Below are 20,372 nucleotides of genomic sequence, written 5' to 3' on the forward strand. Positions count from 1 at the left end.
TCAAACATTTTTCTCCACATGTGAAAATAATTATTCGTATATTTCCATTAGAGCAGAGAGGGGTAGAACAGGCACTCGGTTCTCAGCCAGTCGATACCCATGAGATACTTAATTCTGATTTTAGGTGATGAAAAATTACTGACCAAGAGGGCTGGTGAGTGCATTCTACCAGGCGCCTGTCCCTCCCCATGCAGTTGCAATGGAGCTACTGTTGATTGTTCGGATAAGAAACTTACTTCGATACCTAGGGAACTTCCAGTTTACACTTCAACGTTGTAAGTATTTCGGAAAATAGATTGGAATATTTGTTCTCTTTTAGAACAAACCCTCCCCCCCCCCCCCCCCCCCTTCTGTTTTTTGTAGGAAATTTCCTCATCTTCGGAAAAATCGTGCGATGTTTTGTAGTCAAATCATTCGTTCTCAAAAGAGATGCGTGAAGCTCCGATAGAGCGTTTTCTCGATAAAATTACTCATGACGCACAATAGAGACCCTTCATTTTTTAACGCTCTCGAAATTTTGAAATTTTTAGATTCTCTGTGAGAAACATTTCTTGATGACTTTCTCCAAACTTCTTCTCTCAAGTTAAGCTAAATCATCATCACATATGGAATATTTGTTGTCTTTTAGAACAAACCCCGCCCCTTTCTGTTTTTTTGTAGGAAACTTCCTCACCTTCAGAAAAATCCCGCGATGTTTTACAGTCAAATTACTCGTTATAAAAAGACATGCATGAATCTCCAACATAGCGTTGTCTCGATAAAATTACTTGTGACGCACAATAAAGTCCCTTCATTTTTGTAACGCATTTAAAATTTTGAAATTTTTAGATTCTCTGTAAGAAACATTTCTTGATAAATTTCTCCAAACTCTTTCTCTCAAGTTAAGCTAAATCATCATCACCGATGGCTCATATTCATTCATTGTTGTTATTTTTAAGAGTGATTAATTTTTGGAAAATTCGATTCGGGATCGATTTCGATTTAGGATTTAATTCCTTTTTCTTTCGATTTTGTTTGATTTTTTTAATCATTATTTTCATTTTTAAGGTCATGATATTTCACGGAATCAAAATGGAAAAATATTGCTGTTTAAATTAGTTATTGAGAGTGAAGATGAATAAAATGACGACATTTTTAATAAAATTAAATATGTAAAATTTTCTCATACTTAAATATATATTTTTTTAAATATTTTCTCATTATATGTAAGATATATCAAATTTAGGATGAAAATAATCTTACGTCAAGCATGGTGAAATAGATTGTTAACAAAAAACGTTATATTCTTTCTTGAAAAGAGGATATTTGTTGAATATTCTAAGATGAATGCGTCCGCACAATTAGAACGAACTCTTTCCTCCCTCGCAATCTTCACTTTTGAAAATTGAATTAATTCTCACCAGATTACTCGGAAACAACGAAATCGAGAAAATAAAAGCAGATAATCTCTTCGAGAGATTACCCGATCTCCAGCACCTCGATCTACGCAGAAACAAAATCACCCGGATCGAAGCATCCGCCTTCAAGGGTGGACACAAGCTCACTGAACTTCTTCTGTCGGATAATAAACTCAGAGAGGTGCACAATAAAATGTTCACCGGCCTCACAAACTTGGTAACACTGTAAGTACATTTTCATCGTAGTTTTTCTCCTCTTTATCCTTCATCTGACTTCTGTAATTGTATTTTAAACTTTTTTATACAGCAACTTGACGGGAAATACAATCACCTGTGTAATGCCTGGATCCTTCGAGGGGCTCGCCCACATTCGCAACATGTAAGTTATCAAGTGGACCGATAAAAATTCTAATGTACTTTTTCATTTTTGTAATCGTGCAATTATCTTGGGAATTGATATTTTTGAGACACAGTGTGAAGACCGGTTTTAGTGGGTATTTTCTCAGCTATTAAAGAGATGATTCCTGATGATTTGTGATGTACGTATCACTACGATAATTGAAAAAATTACGATTGACATTAATCAAAAATTCAGTAGCGAAGCGGTAAATCACGTTCAGTCGTTTTTTACTTTGGCCAGTTTTTGATGAATATCTCGGAATCTAAGAGAGATAGTAAAATTTTTCTCAGACTTTTTTTATAACCCTCAATTGGCTCTATAAAAAAGGTCGTGACAAAAGTTTATCTATTTCCTTTAGATTCCGAGATATTCGTCAAAAACTGGCCACTGGTCAAAATGGACTTAACACGGTTTACCGCTTCGCTACTGAATTAGTGCTTTCCATCGAAAATGTAAAATGACTCTCTTTATAGCTGAGAAAATTTCTCATCGTCATGTAAAGAAAAATTTGATAGAAAAAATTCAATGGATTCCGATTTCCTTGCACCATTGATTCTTTTGAGATTGCCCCTATAAAAATTTTCAGGCACAAATTTTCCTAATTTTTTGAGTTTGATTTTTCGTTTCCAATTACAAAACTCAAGAGAATAACTATTAAAAAAATTGATGTTCACGACTTTATTAGAAAAATCGCAACCGGATCAGTTTCATATTAAATTCAGATTGGAAAATCTAAAAAAAATAGAATAAAAAATGATAAAATCTAGCGACAGCGGTTGAATTTTCTATTTGAAGTTTTCATACATGACTCCATCCAGATAATTTGATAATTAATGCAGACGTCATGTTTCATTTTCAAATTAAATTCGTTTACCCCACGACAGAATTTGATTGAAGACAAAGAAAATAAAAAATAACATCACAAGAAAATAAATTATTTAATTGAAGTTGTTGAAGTTGACCAAGATAATTCGTTCATTCCAGTGACATGCAGGGAAATCCGCTATCGTGCAACTGCTATCTTGCTTGGTTCGCTGAGTGGCTGAGGACTCGTGATATGCCAGGCACCATAGGGAGGTGCCACGATCCACCGAGACTGAAGGACGCCCATGTCAAAGACATTCCGAGGCATGAGTTCAAGTGCAACAGTCAGTATCATATTTCCAGCCTCACTAGTTCCTTAATTTTTTTCATTTCATTGAGAATAAACATCCTGAGATCTATAAAACAGTCCTTCAGACTCGGGAGTTTTTAGAGACTTGAATAATTTACGTTTATGTAATTTACTTCCTCGTGCAGAGGAACATTATTTCGCTGCGCAGAATAAAAATTGTTTTATGCAGTCATCTTTCTAACATCAAAGAATATTGAAGGAGGAAATTACTTGAATGGTTCGGTTGGTCAAATTGACTAAAATTGGTTACAAAAAATTGATTTTTTAGCATTTTTTAAGAATAAGTTCTTAAAAATTTATTCATGATAATTCTGTAATTATTGAGGATATGCAATGTCTCAAGTCCTTTTATCCAGTCAAGGAAATTCCTTACAAAGAAGGCTGTTGGCATTTTGTTGAAGCATCACTCATTACTGAAAATAATTAGAAAATTAGCGAGGAAAAATTATCTACCACGCGAGTCAGTTTATTCGAAAAGATCAAAAGAATTTTCTCACAGCTGAGGAAATTTTCTACAAAAAATTTCCTTTGAAAATTGTCTGTGGCATCACTCATCCCCACGGTAATTTAACAATTACCACAAACAACGCTCTCGAGAATTCATTATTAACAATGATTGATTTAATGTAAACATTTCAAAAGAAATTTCCAGTAAAAAAATGTCTGGATAGTTTTTTTCTCATGTCATTAATGAGATAATGTAATAATTAACATTGTTTGATCTCGTTTGCAAGAAAACAATTGCCAAGATTCCCCTAATGATGATGTTTATCTTTTTCACTTTCAGGTGATAGCGTTGGCTGTCTCGGAGATGATTATTGCCCACCGAGGTGTCACTGCGCTGGCTCGGTTGTCAGTTGCTCAAGATCCCATCTCACTGAAATACCTCGAGGTATACCCCCGGAGACCACTGAGCTGTATCTAGACGTCAATGATATAAAAACAATCCAACCCGAGAGACTTAGCCACTTGAGAATGCTCACTAGATTGTGAGTATTGGGTTTCCATTGTTTTTTCTTCAGATTAAATAGCAGTATTGGGGCAGTTCAAATATAATTTCAAGGAGGAAGATACGGAGACTGTATTTGTAGCAAAGGAAGAAATATAAAGATTTGAGGGAATTGGGTTTCCTGTTTCGAGATCAAATAGTTTCAGTTGGACTTTTGAAATAAATAGAGCGAAGTAATAGTATAGAACATGAAGAAATGGGATATATTTATGATTCTGTCGTGAAGCGATAAAAGGAGATGAATAGAAGAATATGAATTGCGAATTTTTTTTCGAATATTTAGGGTATGGAGAGATATAAGACAAATCATCAAAATAATTTAGATGTAATTTTTACTCAAATGAAAACTTAAAAACGTAAAATTAAACAATTGAGAATTTACGTCTTCATATATAAACGAATAATTCTAGGAGAACATTTACATTCAATAAAACTTACTCGAAAAATGGTCGTATGTTAATTCCTCAATTATTTTGGAGTTTAAAAATAGTCATGCACATTATATTGCAAATATTTTCGATAGGAAGAGACTTTCTTTCTTGAGATTTTTGTGCTCTGCAAATGAGAACTTTTGAAATTTTCCTCAAATTCTGGAGATTTTCGTTCTTTCCACTATTTAAAGTATAGAAATCTTACATTTCATTAATACAGTGTTTTCGTTTTTGACTATAGTATTTATATTTTTGTTCATTGTCTCTCAACTTTGTCTAAACATGTGCCTGATATTCAATTTTAATTATGCAGTCTAGCAAAAAATAGGCCAATATTCTTTTCTCGGTTTTACCAATTTTTCGATAGTATAATTCTCTCTGGATGTTCAACTCATCTCGTTTTACAGCTCATAGTTCGATGAATTAGTATACAAACAGAAAACATGGAAAAAATTCTGTGTGCATTGAATACAATCCACAGGACAAAGGGATACCCCAACTATATTATAATCTCACAACCAAAATTTCCGCATTACTTCTACTACACGAGCGTTACCGTAAATACACAGGGGGGCCAAATATTTGAACAAACCTAAAACTGTGTAATTTCTCTGATGAAAGCCACGTTATCTCATGTAAACACTCATACTGAAACTTTTTAATTACACAGAGGGACGGGGGGAGGGGGGAATCCTATTACCCGAACTGATTGCACTTGACTGAAAACACAAGGAGATTGAAGTGCTCTCCGATCATTTCGTTTGCTCAAGAATTATTCTTATCATCATGAATCCTCCTTAATGTACTTATGACTCATGTTTTATTGCAGGGATCTGAGTAATAATCAGATTGGAATGCTTGCCAACGATACGTTTAGGAATTTAACGAAATTATCGCACTTGTAAGTAAATTAATCACCAATGTTAAATAAACAATTGAGTTACAATTTTGAAAGCTATCAAGTTTATTTTTTGTAGAGAATTTCGTGAGCTGCAAAAAGGTCCTTTGACATAAGGTCTTTGACATTTCTCCTTAAAAGTGCTAGTTTCAGAGATATATGTGACATAGTGCATTTCAAGCTCACCCTCACTACTATTCTGTAAATATCTCTTAAGGCCCGGGTGGATTATCTTTCGAACATGATCTTGGTTGTTTTTTTCATTTTGATAATCTGAAATTATCTCCAATTGCTATTCAGTTTTACATAGCCCTGGAGTTTCAAAAAATTATGATAGTGCAATCAAAAAAACGTTGAAAAAAAGTTGAACATTTTCAAAAAGCGTTTTTGCATAATATTGGGAAATAAACCCAATAGGGAGGAAATTGCAAATTAATAATTTGATGTATCTAATAGCTGTTAGGTCACCATTTGTCACAGTAGTCAATGGCTTTCAGATCGTTATTTACCATAATAAATTATCCATTCACTCTTCCCTCTCTATCGGACTTATTTCTTAATCTTTATTAAAAACGCTCTTTAAAAATGTTCAGTTTTTTTCTACTTTTTTTGATTGTACAATTATAATTTTTAAGGACTCCTGCCTGATGTAAAATCCAATGGAAATTGTGATATATTTTGCAAACATTATGAAGATGGAAAAACAGTCGAGATAACGTTCGAAAGATAGTCTAACCGGGCCTTAAATTATTAGTTTTAGCAAATAACGTCAATAAGCATTTTTGTCACCCATAAAATTTCCTACAAAAAATATTTTTTGATAGTTTTCTCCCCACCAATTCCTTCAACAAATATTTCCTCATTGAATAATCATGTTTATGTATTTTCCCAGAATAATCAGTTACAATAAACTCCAATGTGTTCAACGAAACGCCTTATCAGGATTAAAATCCTTAAGAATAATTTCCCTCCACGGAAATGACATTTCGGTGATTCCAGAAGGGACCTTCGATGACTTAGAGTCGATAACACACCTGTAAGTGCCCAGAAAAACCAATTTCCAGTGTAAATATTCTTTCAAACATCTTCTAAACACTTTCTATCAACTTGCAGAGCTTTAGGGTCGAACCCACTCTACTGCGACTGTCACATGCGGTGGCTAGCAGAGTGGGTGAAGAAGGACCAGGACGTTGAGCCTGGCATCGCCCGGTGTATGGAGCCGCCTGCCATGAAGGAGAAATTATTGTTAACAGCTCCCGCCAGCGCCTTCCAATGCAAAAGTAAGTTTCAATTAACGTGATTGTTAGATTTATTATTTAAATGAAATAAGGGGATGAATTAACACCACTAACAGTATCTTAAAAATCAACTCTCCTTCTTAAGAAGTTCATAAGTTTTCAATGAAATAGAAAAAAAATCTTAATTTCACTCAGCAAATGCGTCAATTTTATCTCGTTTTAATCCTTCCAAGAATATTTCGGAAAGGATGCAAGATTTAATAGTATTTTGTACAGGGGTCATTCAAGTATTAGATAAGCATAGTTCGAAGAGAGAAGGGTTAAAAAATTCTGACACATATTGACATATACATACGCTGAATATGACTTATTTTGTTCCCTTTCTAAGGATCAAATTTGTTTCTTAAGAACGCCTGACTCTTGATAATTTTTGAGTCTGAGGAACGTTTGACTTTGCGGCATGTCTGACCCTTGCGAGGGGTGAACCACTGAGATTGTCTGATCTTGTTGAATGTTCAAGAACGCCTTTAAAATTGTCTTTTCTCCGGCAAATATTATTGTGTTTTTTATGAAACTACTTCATTTCCTCAACAATGCAATGATCGAGTCGATAAAAATTAATAATTGTAGTAGGAAACACAATTCTAAAAGTTCATATAGACACAGGGTGTAGATTCAGCCGTTTTCAAACATCAAATTTGTCAATTCAGTAGTGAAGTGGTAAACTGGGACAAGTCAATTTTGACTATTGATTAGTTTTCAATGAATATCTCGGAATCTAAGGGAGATAGGAAAATTTTTGTTATAACATTTTTTGTAGAGCCGATTAAGTGCTGCAACAAATGTAATTACCAAAATTTCGCTATCTCCCTTAGATTCGAAAATATTCCTCAAAAACTCAACTGGGAGATTAGTCGACTTAAACCGTTTTACCACTTCGCTACTGAATTCAATTGCGTGAGAAAAAGTTGAACAAATCATGAATGTTCAAATTACATTTTGCACAGAATTACTATTTTTTGAACATTCGGTGTTTATAAATGAATAACGAAAATTGTTTAAACTTTCGAAACCTAATTTTTTTAGGCATGAAATCGATTTCTGGTAAAATTCTGAATATGAATAAATTTGTTACGATTACGAACAAATGATTTTCATAATTGAAAATTTATAGTTTATAAATTATTGGTAGAAAATGCTCCTAATTTTCAAAAATTGCAATTTTTTAATTATTTAATCAATCTGCCTCCAAAAGTAAACTTTCTATTTTTTTCAGATTTTTATAATGTTTTCTAACGGTTCAATATAGAGATTCAAATTCAGATCTACAAGGTTCAAATAATAACATCATTGTAAAGTTAGGCTCAAATAGGGGTCAAATCAAAGCTCTGATGTTCGACTACAAAAGTAGAAGAGCATTTTTATATTTATACACTTGCTTGGATAGAGCGGTGGGGGAGGAGTAACAATTGTCAAAAAATGTCAATTGCTTATGTAATGCCTCAATGGCCCCAGAGAAAATCAATCCCTACCGAAACGAATTCCATAAAAATTGCTCCATCTGCAGTTTGTCTCCTTAATTCATCTAACTAACATTAACATTTGATTTATTTTGGCTTGAAAAAACTTATTTTTCGCGTAATAAAGTGTTCTTATTTTTTATTGAATGGAGTTGGTCTATTTAGTTTGTTTATTTTTGGTCAAAACCCTCAGAACGGTACTAAAATTGCTCATTAATCGTAGACATTTCTTCCGTGCAGCCAAACAACAGCCTGCCGAGGTCTTGGCAAAGTGCGATGTGTGCTACACATACCCATGCCAAAACGGAGGATTATGTGAGACATTACCGGACAGGAAGTTCAATTGCAAGTGCACGCCAGGATATCACGGGGACAGGTGTCAACATAAAATTGACGCGTGCTATGGAAATCCTTGCAGGAACGCCGGAACTTGCAAAGTACTGGAGGAAGGAAGATTCAGGTATAATACAATCAATTCCGATTGTTTTCATTAGTTTACGGATTTTTTTTATGTGTAGAGCGGGTTGGATCAAGCTCGGCTCCCCAATTTTGTTGACATTCAAATTACGCTGAAGATTGGCACGAAATCATTTTTGTTGCATGATTATTCATTGAGGTGAAGTGAAGAAAATGGATGAGTAATTTTTTCTATTTGAGAAATCTCTTGGAAATGTCTTCATAAGAGGTTTAGAGAAAATTGTTAGAGGGCATTTTCCGAAAAACCTAGTAGTTTTCACAACCAGGGATGGCCATCAATCTTCCGATTCTTCAATATTATAGTAATTTCCGACTTACATCGATCAAGGTTTAAATATGTTAATCAAAATTTAAAAATAGTAAAATAATTGGTAATCTAAATTTCCGACTAATGATGAATTAAATATTTAATAATATGGATCTGTAAATTTTTTATTAAGTAAATAATACTAAATTTCTTATAAGGGTTTCCGATGATCCAAATAATCGTCAATCTTCCTAACTCAATAAGTGATCAAGAAATAATTTGGAATTTGAATATTTAAAATGATAATTACTCCAATAATAAAAATTTACGAGTGATATTAACTAATTGACTACTTAATAATTTAACGATAATTACAATTAATGAATATGGTTATCCCTGTTCACAACATTCTACTAGATCGAGAACGTAGTGGTTGAAAAGAAAATTCTTCGATATTTGTCAATAAATCTATTCGCTTTAGAGATGTTCGTAATATTGCATGTCTGCATGAAATTTTCAATTCATCTCTTTTCACCACTTCACCAAAATTGTCGTTTTGCGAGGCATAAAGGGCGATTTAAGTTCGTTCCTTGACTGAGAGAAAATCAATAGAGTTTTCAAACGAGTCTTACTTGTACCAAGCATGCAGAGAGTACGCCAAGATGGAAAGTTTTCGTCGCAAGAATAGATTTAGTAATTCCAAAAAAACTGTATTCTCTGTGCAAGCAAGAAATATCATTTTTAGTACGACTTCTTCGTTATTCGACACTTCCATATGTATTTTGCTCCCGGAAAATGTTCATTTTATGCGAAACAAGGGATAGTAGTTTCTCGTTTCGGCTATTCAATAATCACAGACAAGAAATGAATCCTTCAATGAAATAATAATAATATGATAGCAATCTTTCTTGATAAACTTTCCTCTATGAGATATTTTCATCCTGAAAAGGTACCGTCTCGTGTGAATCATCCGCCTCTTGAGCCATTTATTTCATTGTTGTCGAAAGCAGAGCAATGATTCATGTTTGAATCAAACAATTTCTTTTTTTATAATTTTTAACTAGCGATTTTGTTGGCCCAAACAAGACTTGTTTAAGAACTTGTTTCTTTTCTCTCGACGTTGAATTATTCAAAATTCAAAAAATTTGGCTTATCGCTGATAAAATTGCTGGTGGATCGATCGAGATCCAATCGACGAGCTTTATCTCTCAATTCACGTTAAGTCAATGTGTGACAGTTGCGACTGCGCCCCCGGTTACGAGGGTCTCCGATGTGAAAACAATGTCAACGACTGTCAGAACAACAAGTGCGCAAACAACGCAACCTGTGTGGACCTCGTACAGGCCTACAGATGCGACTGTACACCGGGATACATGGGAGAATACTGCCAGGAGAAAATACCCTTTTGCTCAAAAGGACATGATCCATGTGAGAACGGAGGACGATGCGTCGACCACCGGACCCACTACAGCTGCGAGTGCCCGATCGGCTTCACAGGCCTTAATTGTTCCACAAATTTGGATGACTGCGTTGATCATCTGTGCCAGGTAACAACGAATAAATAAATTTACACAAAATTGTGGACTACTCAGATGATTTTCAATTTTTTAATCCTTTTTCAGTGAAGTTTTGAAAAAAGCGTAACGAATTTGTTGGAAAATTCTATTTGATTTATATTGAACTTGTATCGTCAATTCTATGAGTTTTACGGCGATTTTACTGAAAAATTGTGGAGCTCTAGTGCTCTTTTTGTTCATAAAAATGTCCAATAGAAGAGATTTTGTAGAAAAATTAGTGGAATTTTCTATAGGAATTCCTCGACATAAATTTTCTAAGTTTGTTTTCACTCTACTTTTTTGTTCTTTATTAAAAAAATCAAACAAAAAAAGCTTCGAAAATTTTGGCCGACGAATTTTTATCGAAAATGTCTCAATACAAAAAGTTGTGTCGAAATATCGAATTGTATTCATTTTTTCTGTAACATTGCTTGTATTGAAATAAAAACACAGAAGTTGCTGAATTTTCCAGTACAATTGACGAAAATCCAATACAATCTCTCTACATTATGAAAATCCAAATCGACTTCTGATGATACAAATTTACTACTCAAAATTATGACTCGGAAATTAAAGGTCACAAGGGTCATGAGGGTAAGAATAAGGTCCACAAGGTTCAAAATAAGGGACACGAGGGTCAGATTAAGGCCCACAAGGGTCAGACTAAGGGTCACAAGGGTCAGATTAAAGGTCTAAATAAATGTAACAAGGATCAGATTAAGGGTCATGAGAGTTATAAGAAAGGTTAGATTAAGGATCCAAATGAGGGTCCCAAGGGTCAGATTAAGGGTTACAAAGGTCAGATTAAGGATCCAAATAAGAGTCATGAGGGTAAAAAACTAAGGGTCAAAATGAGGGGCTCGACATCTCTCTGTGCTCGAAATTAAGACTACAAAATTAAGGGTCAGAAATGAAGGATCAAAATAAGGGTCACAAGAGGTGAGGGTGAGAATGAGGGTCACGAGAGTCAAATTAAGGGTCACAAGAGTCAGCATAGGGATCATGGAGGTCATATGGGAGTTGACAGTTTCAATAAAACTCAAATAGAAATCCAATAGAATTTTAGCGAAATTTTTCGATTTAATAAAATTTAGTGCCCCATGCAAATTTTATGGAACAAATGTCTGAAACCTTTTTATAAATCATAAAAATTTCATGAAAGGTTCCATAACATTCTCTACTAAAGACGATATTGATGGAAACAATTTCATCTTAATTAAGTAATTCTTCCTTGAAAAATGTTATTACGGATTGTAAAGATGAATTTTTTACGGTTTTCAGAACGGTGCTACTTGCATCGATGGCATAAACAATTACGAATGTAAATGCCCGGCGGATTATACAGGGAGATACTGCGAGGCAGCGCCATCGACAGCCATGCTCTATCCGCAAACAAGTCCATGTGCACATCATGATTGTCAGCATGGCGCTTGCTTCCAGCCTTCCTCTGATTCCGCCGCGGGTTATCTCTGCCAGTGCCATCCCGGTTATACTGGTAAGTCTAACATTACGCCAAACAACCCTTTCATTCTTACATCGAAGGAATCTATAGGAAACAGATTCATAATCGAATGATCAACATCACGTTCTTCGTTATCTACAAATCTTTCTATTTTCTTGATTATTTCGCTAGTATCTTCGGGATCATCAGGAAATCTGTACAAAAAACTTTAATTTGACATTGAAAGTCCCTTTTCAGTCTTTCGAGTTTTCCTCTCATTTTCCAAATATTAGAAAACTGAATTTACCGAAGAATTTCGAAAGACTTTTTTGACATTTTTCAAAACCTCTTTTTTCAAAATATTGAAACATTAACTAAAACAACCAATTGACAAAGTTTAATATTTCTCACAAAAAAAAAGTTTACTTCAACACCAACACAATATTTACTTGAAAAGATGATGTATTACACACAATGGAGTGCCTTCATTTTTTCACACATGTGATGTTTTGCATTGAGACCTTCAATGACAAAATAGTGTTCAGCATGTGGATCGTGGGATATTTGGAAAATCAGTAAATCATACTAAATCTCAGCAGTTCTGACCCTTAGAACCTTCCGAAAATCTCGGAGTTTGATTTTTTCCCATTTTTCACCTACAATACATAATCTGAACTTTTACAATCGTCTTCATAATACCCGCACGGAGAGAAATGTTCAGTAAAAATTACGGCACTCACAGTTCGCTCACCGATTGCGGAATCCACTCAGAAAATTTATGTGACGGGGTCGTAATTTTTCACAGAAGATTCAGATAAAAATTACGGAACGCTCTGGAAAAATTCTGTGACAGTTCCGTAAAACTTCCTATAACCACATTTCGCTCCGGGATTACGGAAAAGATTTTCCGTAATTTTTATTGAATATTTCTCTCCGTGCAGAGACTTTCAAATGTCAGCGCGGTCTCGCCTTCACCTTTTTCTTCGTGTACTCTCCTAAGGGTCAAAGAATACTTCTACGCACTTGTATCGAAATATACTATTTACCACGAGTGTCGAACCCTATTTTTCGTCATAAGTGTGGAAAGGGAGATTTTACGCACGCAAAAATTTCACGTTACGCCCAATACCTAAAGATAATATAGTCTAATTTTCACAATCTTTGGTCTTTTCAATGCAACAGGAAAACGATGCGAGTACCTGACGAGCCTGAGCTTCGTGGATAACAGCTCGCTGGTCGAGCTTGAGCCGCTTCGTACGAAGCCCGAGGCTAATGTGACCATCGTCTTCACAACCACCCACGAAAATGGTGTTATACTGTACAATGGAATGGACCAAAGTGGTGAACACATTGCAATCGAACTGTTCAATGGTCGTGTACGTGTTTCTTACGACGTTGGAAATTATCCCACCTCAACGATGTACAGCTACGAAATGGTATCAGATGGCAAGCCACACATGGCTGAACTCATTGCCGTTAAGAAGAACTTTACGTTGAGGGTGGATAGGGGACCTGCCAGGAGTATTATTAATGAGGGCACCAGGGAGTACTTGAAGCTCAATTCACCCATGTTCGTTGGTGGCATCACGTCTGATGTTGCCAGTGTTGCATTCTCACAATTTCATTTGAGAAACGTCACCAGCTTCCAAGGTACATTATCATTTACATTATCATTTATTAAATTAGCTGGTGAATTAGTAGATCTATGGGATAATGTCAAAAGGCATTTGCATAGGAAATGTAATTGAAAAAAACTGCTCTCATTACTCGATTTATCTCCCCATTCATTATTGAATTATTCTGATAATGAATAAATTTAGGAAAACAAACAATTTTTTAAATTTTATTGAATAAATCTCAGGGAAAAAAAATAAAAAATAAATCTTTCGTGACTTGATTTATCTCCATTAATCTCTCATTAATTATCGAATCATCTTGATAATAAGTAAATTTAGGAGAACCGACAACTTTTGAAATTTTATTGAATAGATTTAAATGAAAATGTCAAAAGGTATTTTCATGGAAAGTTTAATTGAAAAAAAGCTTTCGTGACTCGATCTATCTCTCCATTCATTAATTATTAATTATTTTGATAATGAGTAAATTTAGGAAAACAGACAACTTTTGAAATTTTATTAAATAGACAAATTAATCAATATTGATTGATAATGAAAATGATTCAAATAATCAATGGATTTTTTCTTTTTAGGATGCATTTCAGGAATGTGGATAAATCACAAAATGGTGGACTTCAGCAATGCAGCAAAGATGCACCGAGTGACTCCAGGATGTGCTGCCAACGACGAAGAGGCTGACGAGGCTGAGAAAGAACCTGCAACACCATTGCCAATCAAAGAGGACAACCTTGACGATTCTCTCCAACACGAGCACGTTGTGCATGACCATTCTGGTGAGTAGAAAAATCACGACTCTTGGAAGAACTCTTATCACCTTCCATGGGGAGATAATTAATTCATGAAGGGTTTTGATTCGATTTCAGAAATTGTAGCACTACCAGGCGCGAGTATTGTCGATCCCTGTACTGGACACGAGTGTCGTAAAGGATCTCAGTGCGTTCCAGCACCCTTTGGCAACGGATACACATGCCGCTGTCAAATTGGGTGGCAGGGGCGATACTGCGAGAAAGGTGAATAGCAAATAAAATTTTTGATAATTTTTTTTATAGAAAACTACTTTGGGCCGGTTGCACCGAGCCCTGTTAACCAAATAAATCGTCAACATAAAATTATGTATGCAGTAAATTTATTCCATAAGAGTATTAATTTCGAGGATCAAATTTTCATCACCAGAAGTCGATTTGGATTTATATAATGTAGATAGATTGAAGAATATATCTATTAGAATTTTCCTGATCTCTGCTAATTTTCATGAAATAGTTGACATTGATTTTGTCATCATACTGTGAAATTTCCGATTTGTTTTCTGCCAACTTGTTTTGAAATGATATTAATCCACCTCCATGAGGAATTTTCTAGCTCTGAATTTGGCTTAGGTAATAAAATGAATCATTAAATCCTAATATATCGTTTTTCTATAGCGCCAACATGCAGAAAGGAACATACACGAGAGTATTATAGCGAGAACGGCTGTCGCAGTCGACGACCTGTGAAACTGGCTAAATGCTGGGGCAGCTGTGGCAACTCTTGTTGCCTGCCACGCAAAACTAAACGTCGCAAGGTAAATACACCCTTCTTAACAGTTTGCCCATTTAAGAGGTTTTTTAACAGTTATCAGGTGCGTGAACTTGAGATAACAGTGAATTGGCCTGAGCAGTTGTCAGGAATTTGACAAATTAATAATTGAATTGAAGGGGCTTTTTTATTACTGAAAAATTATGAATTTCTAATACGAACAAAATAAAATAATGAAAGATTAGAATAGTCAAATAATGATAAATAAGATAAATGAGAATTTTGATTCATATATTTTATGCTAGAGTCTAGTCCATTTTTTAGAATTATTAATTGCCTCCTAAAAATGGAAAAAAAGTGTAATCTGCCTAATCTAATCAATTGAATTGTAATCAATTGAATTATAAGACGAATAAAACATTATTCTCATCAATACTCCCAATAATAAAAAAAGTTAATAAACATGAGTTGACAAAAAAAATGTTGTTTTGCTTGAATTTCATCAAATAGTCGTTTTATGGCTGTTGTACTTTGCCCCGCTGTTTCATTTTGCTCCACTCTCCCCTATCTAATTTCCAGAAAAAAATATCATTTTTTGGTTCAGTATCCGCCTTCTTTAGCCCGATGAGTACCAATTTCTTGACTGAAACCTACCAAATTTATCGAATATCCATGCGATGTTCTCCACTCAAGAAATCATTTTTGTCATATTATGTCAATTTTTTTCTCAGTGTGAAATTCTATATTTTCGAAAATATTCAACTTTGAAAAGAGGCATGCATTCACGCGTGAGTCTATACACGGAGAGAAAAATACACCATAATTCCGTGAGAGTCCCTCCAAAAATTAGTGTGCTACTCACTAATGCTGGGACATAACCTGGAGTCACCAGAAAATTCGTATGTGGCACCCTAAGTTTTACGGGCATCGCGCAAAGTAGTGGCGCAAGTCCCTCTAAAAATTGGGGTGCCACATTCGAATTTTTCGATGACCCCCTGTTATGTCCCAGCATTGATGAGTAGCACACTAATTTTTGAAACATTTTTTTCTCAGTGTATGTGATATAGATGCCAGACTTGGAGGGTTAACGAGAAATTGACCCCAAAAATCACTCAAAATGACGATTCATGGAAAAAGTAACAAGAAAAAGTACAAAAATAACTCTCTATAACTCACAATTGCATTTTCCCCAGGTTCGTCTAATTTGCAATGATGGCAGACGCTACACGAAGGATGTAGATTTAATTCGCAAGTGCACCTGCACTCGCAAATGCTACTAAATATCCAAAAAAAAACAGCGAAGATACAGCCGCACAACTGCCCGACTCCCCAACTGCCTACACCCGGCATTTCAGCTGAAGTCAACGAAAACACCGAGTAAAAACCCCATTTTATGAATTTCTACGTCAAAAAGAAACGAAGAATAACTGCTAATTAATTGAGTGAGTGGACGCAGTGCGGGCGAAAAATGATGGACACACACAGCCGGCTCAGTGTGATATGTATTATTAAGTAATAATAACTAAACATAGCTATAAATAATCGGTATTCGAGTATCTATATGCATATTGGAATATTTGTATGAGATAAACAAATTTTTTTAGGATTAAAATTGTAAATTCGTGGGTATCCATATTCTTTTCTAATGCAGGCGTGGGTACGAGCGATTTTAGTATGGTGAGATAATGCTCTTTAATAGAGTGCATAACTTTGTAAGGATGGAACGATGAATCGTGAAGAGTCACGTCGAAGTTTATTGTTATTGTATAATTTCTGTAGTGAAGTAGTGGAAACAGGTGAGTCAAGAAAACTAGAGATTATTCAGCAAATAGATGTAAAACTTCTGAATTCCACATTTTAACGTACAATTTTATGTTTCAAATTTATATGTTATTTTGTAAATTAATGTGAACTTTGGCTTGGTGGTTTTCAGTACTTTACTACTGATTTTAATTAATGTTCACCTGTTGTTTTAAACACATCTGAACCCTCTTGATTTATTAATTAATCATCCGTCTTATCCTTCGTGAGGATAGGACGATAAATCGTGAAGAGTCACGTTGAAGTAAATTGTTATTGTCTAATTTCTGTAGTAAAGTGGTGGAAACAGACAAGTCAAGAAAATTAAAAATTATTGAGATTAATACCTCTAAACTTAGTGAATTAAGAGAAAGATTTCAGAAGATATTTTCTGTAGGAAATTTAATTGACTACAAAAACAGGTTTTCTGACATTTTTCTCAAATAACCACTCATTCTCAAGAAGTATAATTTTGTTTCACGTTTCACTAATAACGTGAAACTTCTGAATTTCAGATTTCAACGTTTTACGTTCTAATTTATGTGAGTTATTTCGTAAATCAATATGAGCTCTGACTTATCGTCTTTCAGTACTTTACTACTGACTTTGATAAATGTTCACCTGTTGTTTTAAACACATTTGAACGCTTTATGTGTGAAAATTCACTTGATTCATTAAATAAGTGACATCGCTCTCCTGCCTTGGAATTGAAAAATTAAGGTGCGATGATGCGAGATGTATGTTTAGGCAGTGAATGGCTAGGGGAATTAATTAACCATCTGCAGAAGTCGAGAAGAATGAAAGAAAAATGAAATAAATACGCCTAATTTTTTTTATGGATTGATTCGGGAGCAGAATGTCAAAAAATCTCTTTCGAAAGGATAATTCTCATTGACAAAAAGGGTCTTGACGTTTTACACAACTCATTCCTCAAACCGCTTAATGAACCGAAAATAAGAATTCAACTGAAATTGCTTTCCCACTCATTGATTGTCTAATTATCTCAGTAACAAAGTGTTCTGGGGGGAGTCATCATAAAAGCCTTTCGGTGGCAAACTTTCTCAACTACAAAATCGATTTCATGACATTTTTTCTGGAACCATTCGTTGCCGAGATAAAACAAACATAAGAAAGAAATCATTCTGAAATCAACTTGAATCGTTTTTGCACAGCAATTTCATTTTTCTCATCCAATCCCATCAAACCATCACCCACTGCCAATATTTATCCCTTATTTATTCATCATCAACGATGGTTTTTTTTAATAATTCTAAAAATCGAAAAAAATGAAAAAAAATCTATTTACCCATAAATTATATTTTTCTTTAGCAAAAATCGTCTTTGAAATTCTCTCTTTTTTATATATAAATAAAAATGAACTAAAAAAATTGATACATCTATTTACTTAAAGAAAAACTAAAAAAAAATATTGAAAGTAAAGTAAAGAGAAATTGTATCTAAATACTCTTACGATAATTGTTTTAATTTACAGAGAAACACGGCAGAGCGCAACAATAGATGTATTATACTCATAATTTATTAAGTTCAATTTTTACTGTACAATGTTCTTTTTCGCGGTATTAATAGTCTAAGATATTCTACAACCAATTATTATTTTGTACTATCAATTTTTACAACTATTAACATTTTAGTTTTAATTTTCAATTAAATTATCTTCACACAGCTGGCTACACGAAAATCATATTACATTATTCGTAAAGAGTTAAGGTTACTGTCACTTCTGTCATTACAACAACAAAAGAACCCGATTCTGACCAATTAAAGAAGAAAACAATGAGACGTTGAAGATAAGCGTATCTAATAAATTAATTGAATTAACTGACCGCGAGAGGGAAGGAGGTGAAACAATGATAGATACGTCTTTGTGGACAATAATACTAACGGAACTGGGAATAGGTGTCTAAGTTAACGGATGAAGAAAATAGTGAACAAAATGGATAAAGCCATCAAGGATTGTGCTTCCTTCGGACTCCTACGTAACTAATAATACTTATTCGCAATCGAATTTCACTGTAAGTGTTTCATTTTTGTATAAAAGAGGGAGAAATCTGTGGGGAAGGGGTGACAGAAGGTGATTTCAAAATAGATTTCTAGTCTTTTGCAAATATGTTGGAAAATGTAAACTGACGGGAGAAATGTTGAATAATTTTTCTAAGGGGAAATTATTGCCCCCCAAAAATGGTCTTTCAACATTTTTATTCAGTCCCAATGGTTCCAGATATATTTACAAAATAATCTTCAGAACTTATTTTCATTCATCTTTTCTCACTCCTTTGTCGCAGGAAAAAAAACACTCGCTGATAAGAAATTTTGTATCCGCTATGTAATTTCATCCTCAGAAAAATAAGATGAGAGATAAATGAAGTTTACGAGAGTCACTGACAATTTTAGAAGAACGAATTCAATGACAATGGGATAAGAGTTAGAGATATAAGTGAAAGATTGCGCAAATGTAGGGGTGATAAAACAATTGAAAGTGAATGAAAGTATGGAGTTTCAATGGTTTTACTAAAGAACATACGATGGTACTACACATGGGGAAATAAAAATGATACGAAACACCGATGAAAGAGCAATGAAAAGCAAAACAGGAAATATGTGTTATTCAATCACAACGCACGTTTTACCAAATAAACAATGGAATACTGCATGCATAGGAATTTACCCAATAGTAATCCTACGATTTAAGAATAAAAAATTCTAGGTAAAAAAATTAGCATTAATAATAAAATTAACAAAAATAAAAACGAAATGTCTATGTTTATATAATGTAACAAAATTCTCGAAAATATGAAACGCTATTAAAAATAAATGTATGTAAAGTTTATTTAATTCAGTTTGTTTTTCCTGATTTTCCACGTTTTTTCCGTCATTCTTGCACTTTGGTGATGACGTAAAAACAAAAATTGCCAGGAGAGAATGGAAAAAATCTCTGCGCAACATCTCTGCGCACATAAAAAATGGCCGATTAGTCTCGAGGCTTTGGTATTCGTCTCCGGATTTTATACGAAATCAAGGGTAAAATCATTAAAATAATTCTTAAAAATGCTATAATTAGTTGACAACAATGGACAACAATAGTTTGGTCATGAAATCAACGATTATTCCGATGAATTCCGGGTGTTGGAACGTAAAAACAAAAATTGCCAGGAGAGAATGGGAAAAATCTCTGCGCAACATGTCTGCGCACAACAAAAATCGCCGACTAGTCTCGAGGCTTCGGCGTTCGTCTCCGGATTTTATCCGAAATCAAGGGTAAAATCATTAAAATAATACTTAAAAAAGCTGTAATTAGTTTATAATAATGGAGAACAATAATTTGATAATCAAATCAACGATTATTTCGATGAATTGCGGGTTTTAAAACGCAAAAACAGAAATGCACATGAGAACACAATAAAAACGTCTGCGCAACGTCTCTGCGCAGATTAAAAGTGGCTGCCCTGATGTTCCTTGGCGATGACCGCAGTATTGTCGAAGAAATTACTCGTAAAATCGCCGAAAGTAATTAACAATCTGATAATTAATTAATTAATAATAATAATGGCCAGTCACAATGGTGCAAGGCAATGGTTGCATAGTTCGATAAATTACGAAATTTAAAACGATAT

At 34.3% G+C, this 20,372-nt stretch overlaps 1 protein-coding gene across 1 annotated transcript in view; it reads left to right on the forward strand.

Annotated features, from left to right (window-relative positions):
• LOC107048749 (protein slit) overlaps positions 1-18,773 on the forward strand; it is a 458,922-nt gene extending 440,149 nt beyond the window's left edge. Inside the window, exons 14-29 of the mRNA XM_015272106.1 lie at positions 125-275; positions 1,404-1,622; positions 1,705-1,776; positions 2,782-2,945; positions 3,759-3,960; positions 5,241-5,312; positions 6,202-6,345; positions 6,423-6,589; positions 8,308-8,527; positions 10,029-10,338; positions 11,629-11,842; positions 12,971-13,438; positions 13,998-14,198; positions 14,289-14,435; positions 14,847-14,986; positions 16,134-18,773. Coding sequence (XP_015127592.1) covers positions 125-275; positions 1,404-1,622; positions 1,705-1,776; positions 2,782-2,945; positions 3,759-3,960; positions 5,241-5,312; positions 6,202-6,345; positions 6,423-6,589; positions 8,308-8,527; positions 10,029-10,338; positions 11,629-11,842; positions 12,971-13,438; positions 13,998-14,198; positions 14,289-14,435; positions 14,847-14,986; positions 16,134-16,220 — 2,978 coding nt within the window. The 3' untranslated portion in view covers positions 16,221-18,773. The remainder of the gene's footprint in view (positions 1-124; positions 276-1,403; positions 1,623-1,704; positions 1,777-2,781; positions 2,946-3,758; positions 3,961-5,240; positions 5,313-6,201; positions 6,346-6,422; positions 6,590-8,307; positions 8,528-10,028; positions 10,339-11,628; positions 11,843-12,970; positions 13,439-13,997; positions 14,199-14,288; positions 14,436-14,846; positions 14,987-16,133) is intronic.
• Positions 18,774-20,372: the final 1,599 nt, after the last annotated feature.

The sequence above is a fragment of the Diachasma alloeum genome, unplaced genomic scaffold (genome assembly GCF_001412515.2).
Source record: "Diachasma alloeum isolate Michigan unplaced genomic scaffold, Dall2.0 Dall_scaffold_00197, whole genome shotgun sequence".
Lineage (NCBI taxonomy): Eukaryota > Metazoa > Arthropoda > Insecta > Hymenoptera > Braconidae > Diachasma > Diachasma alloeum.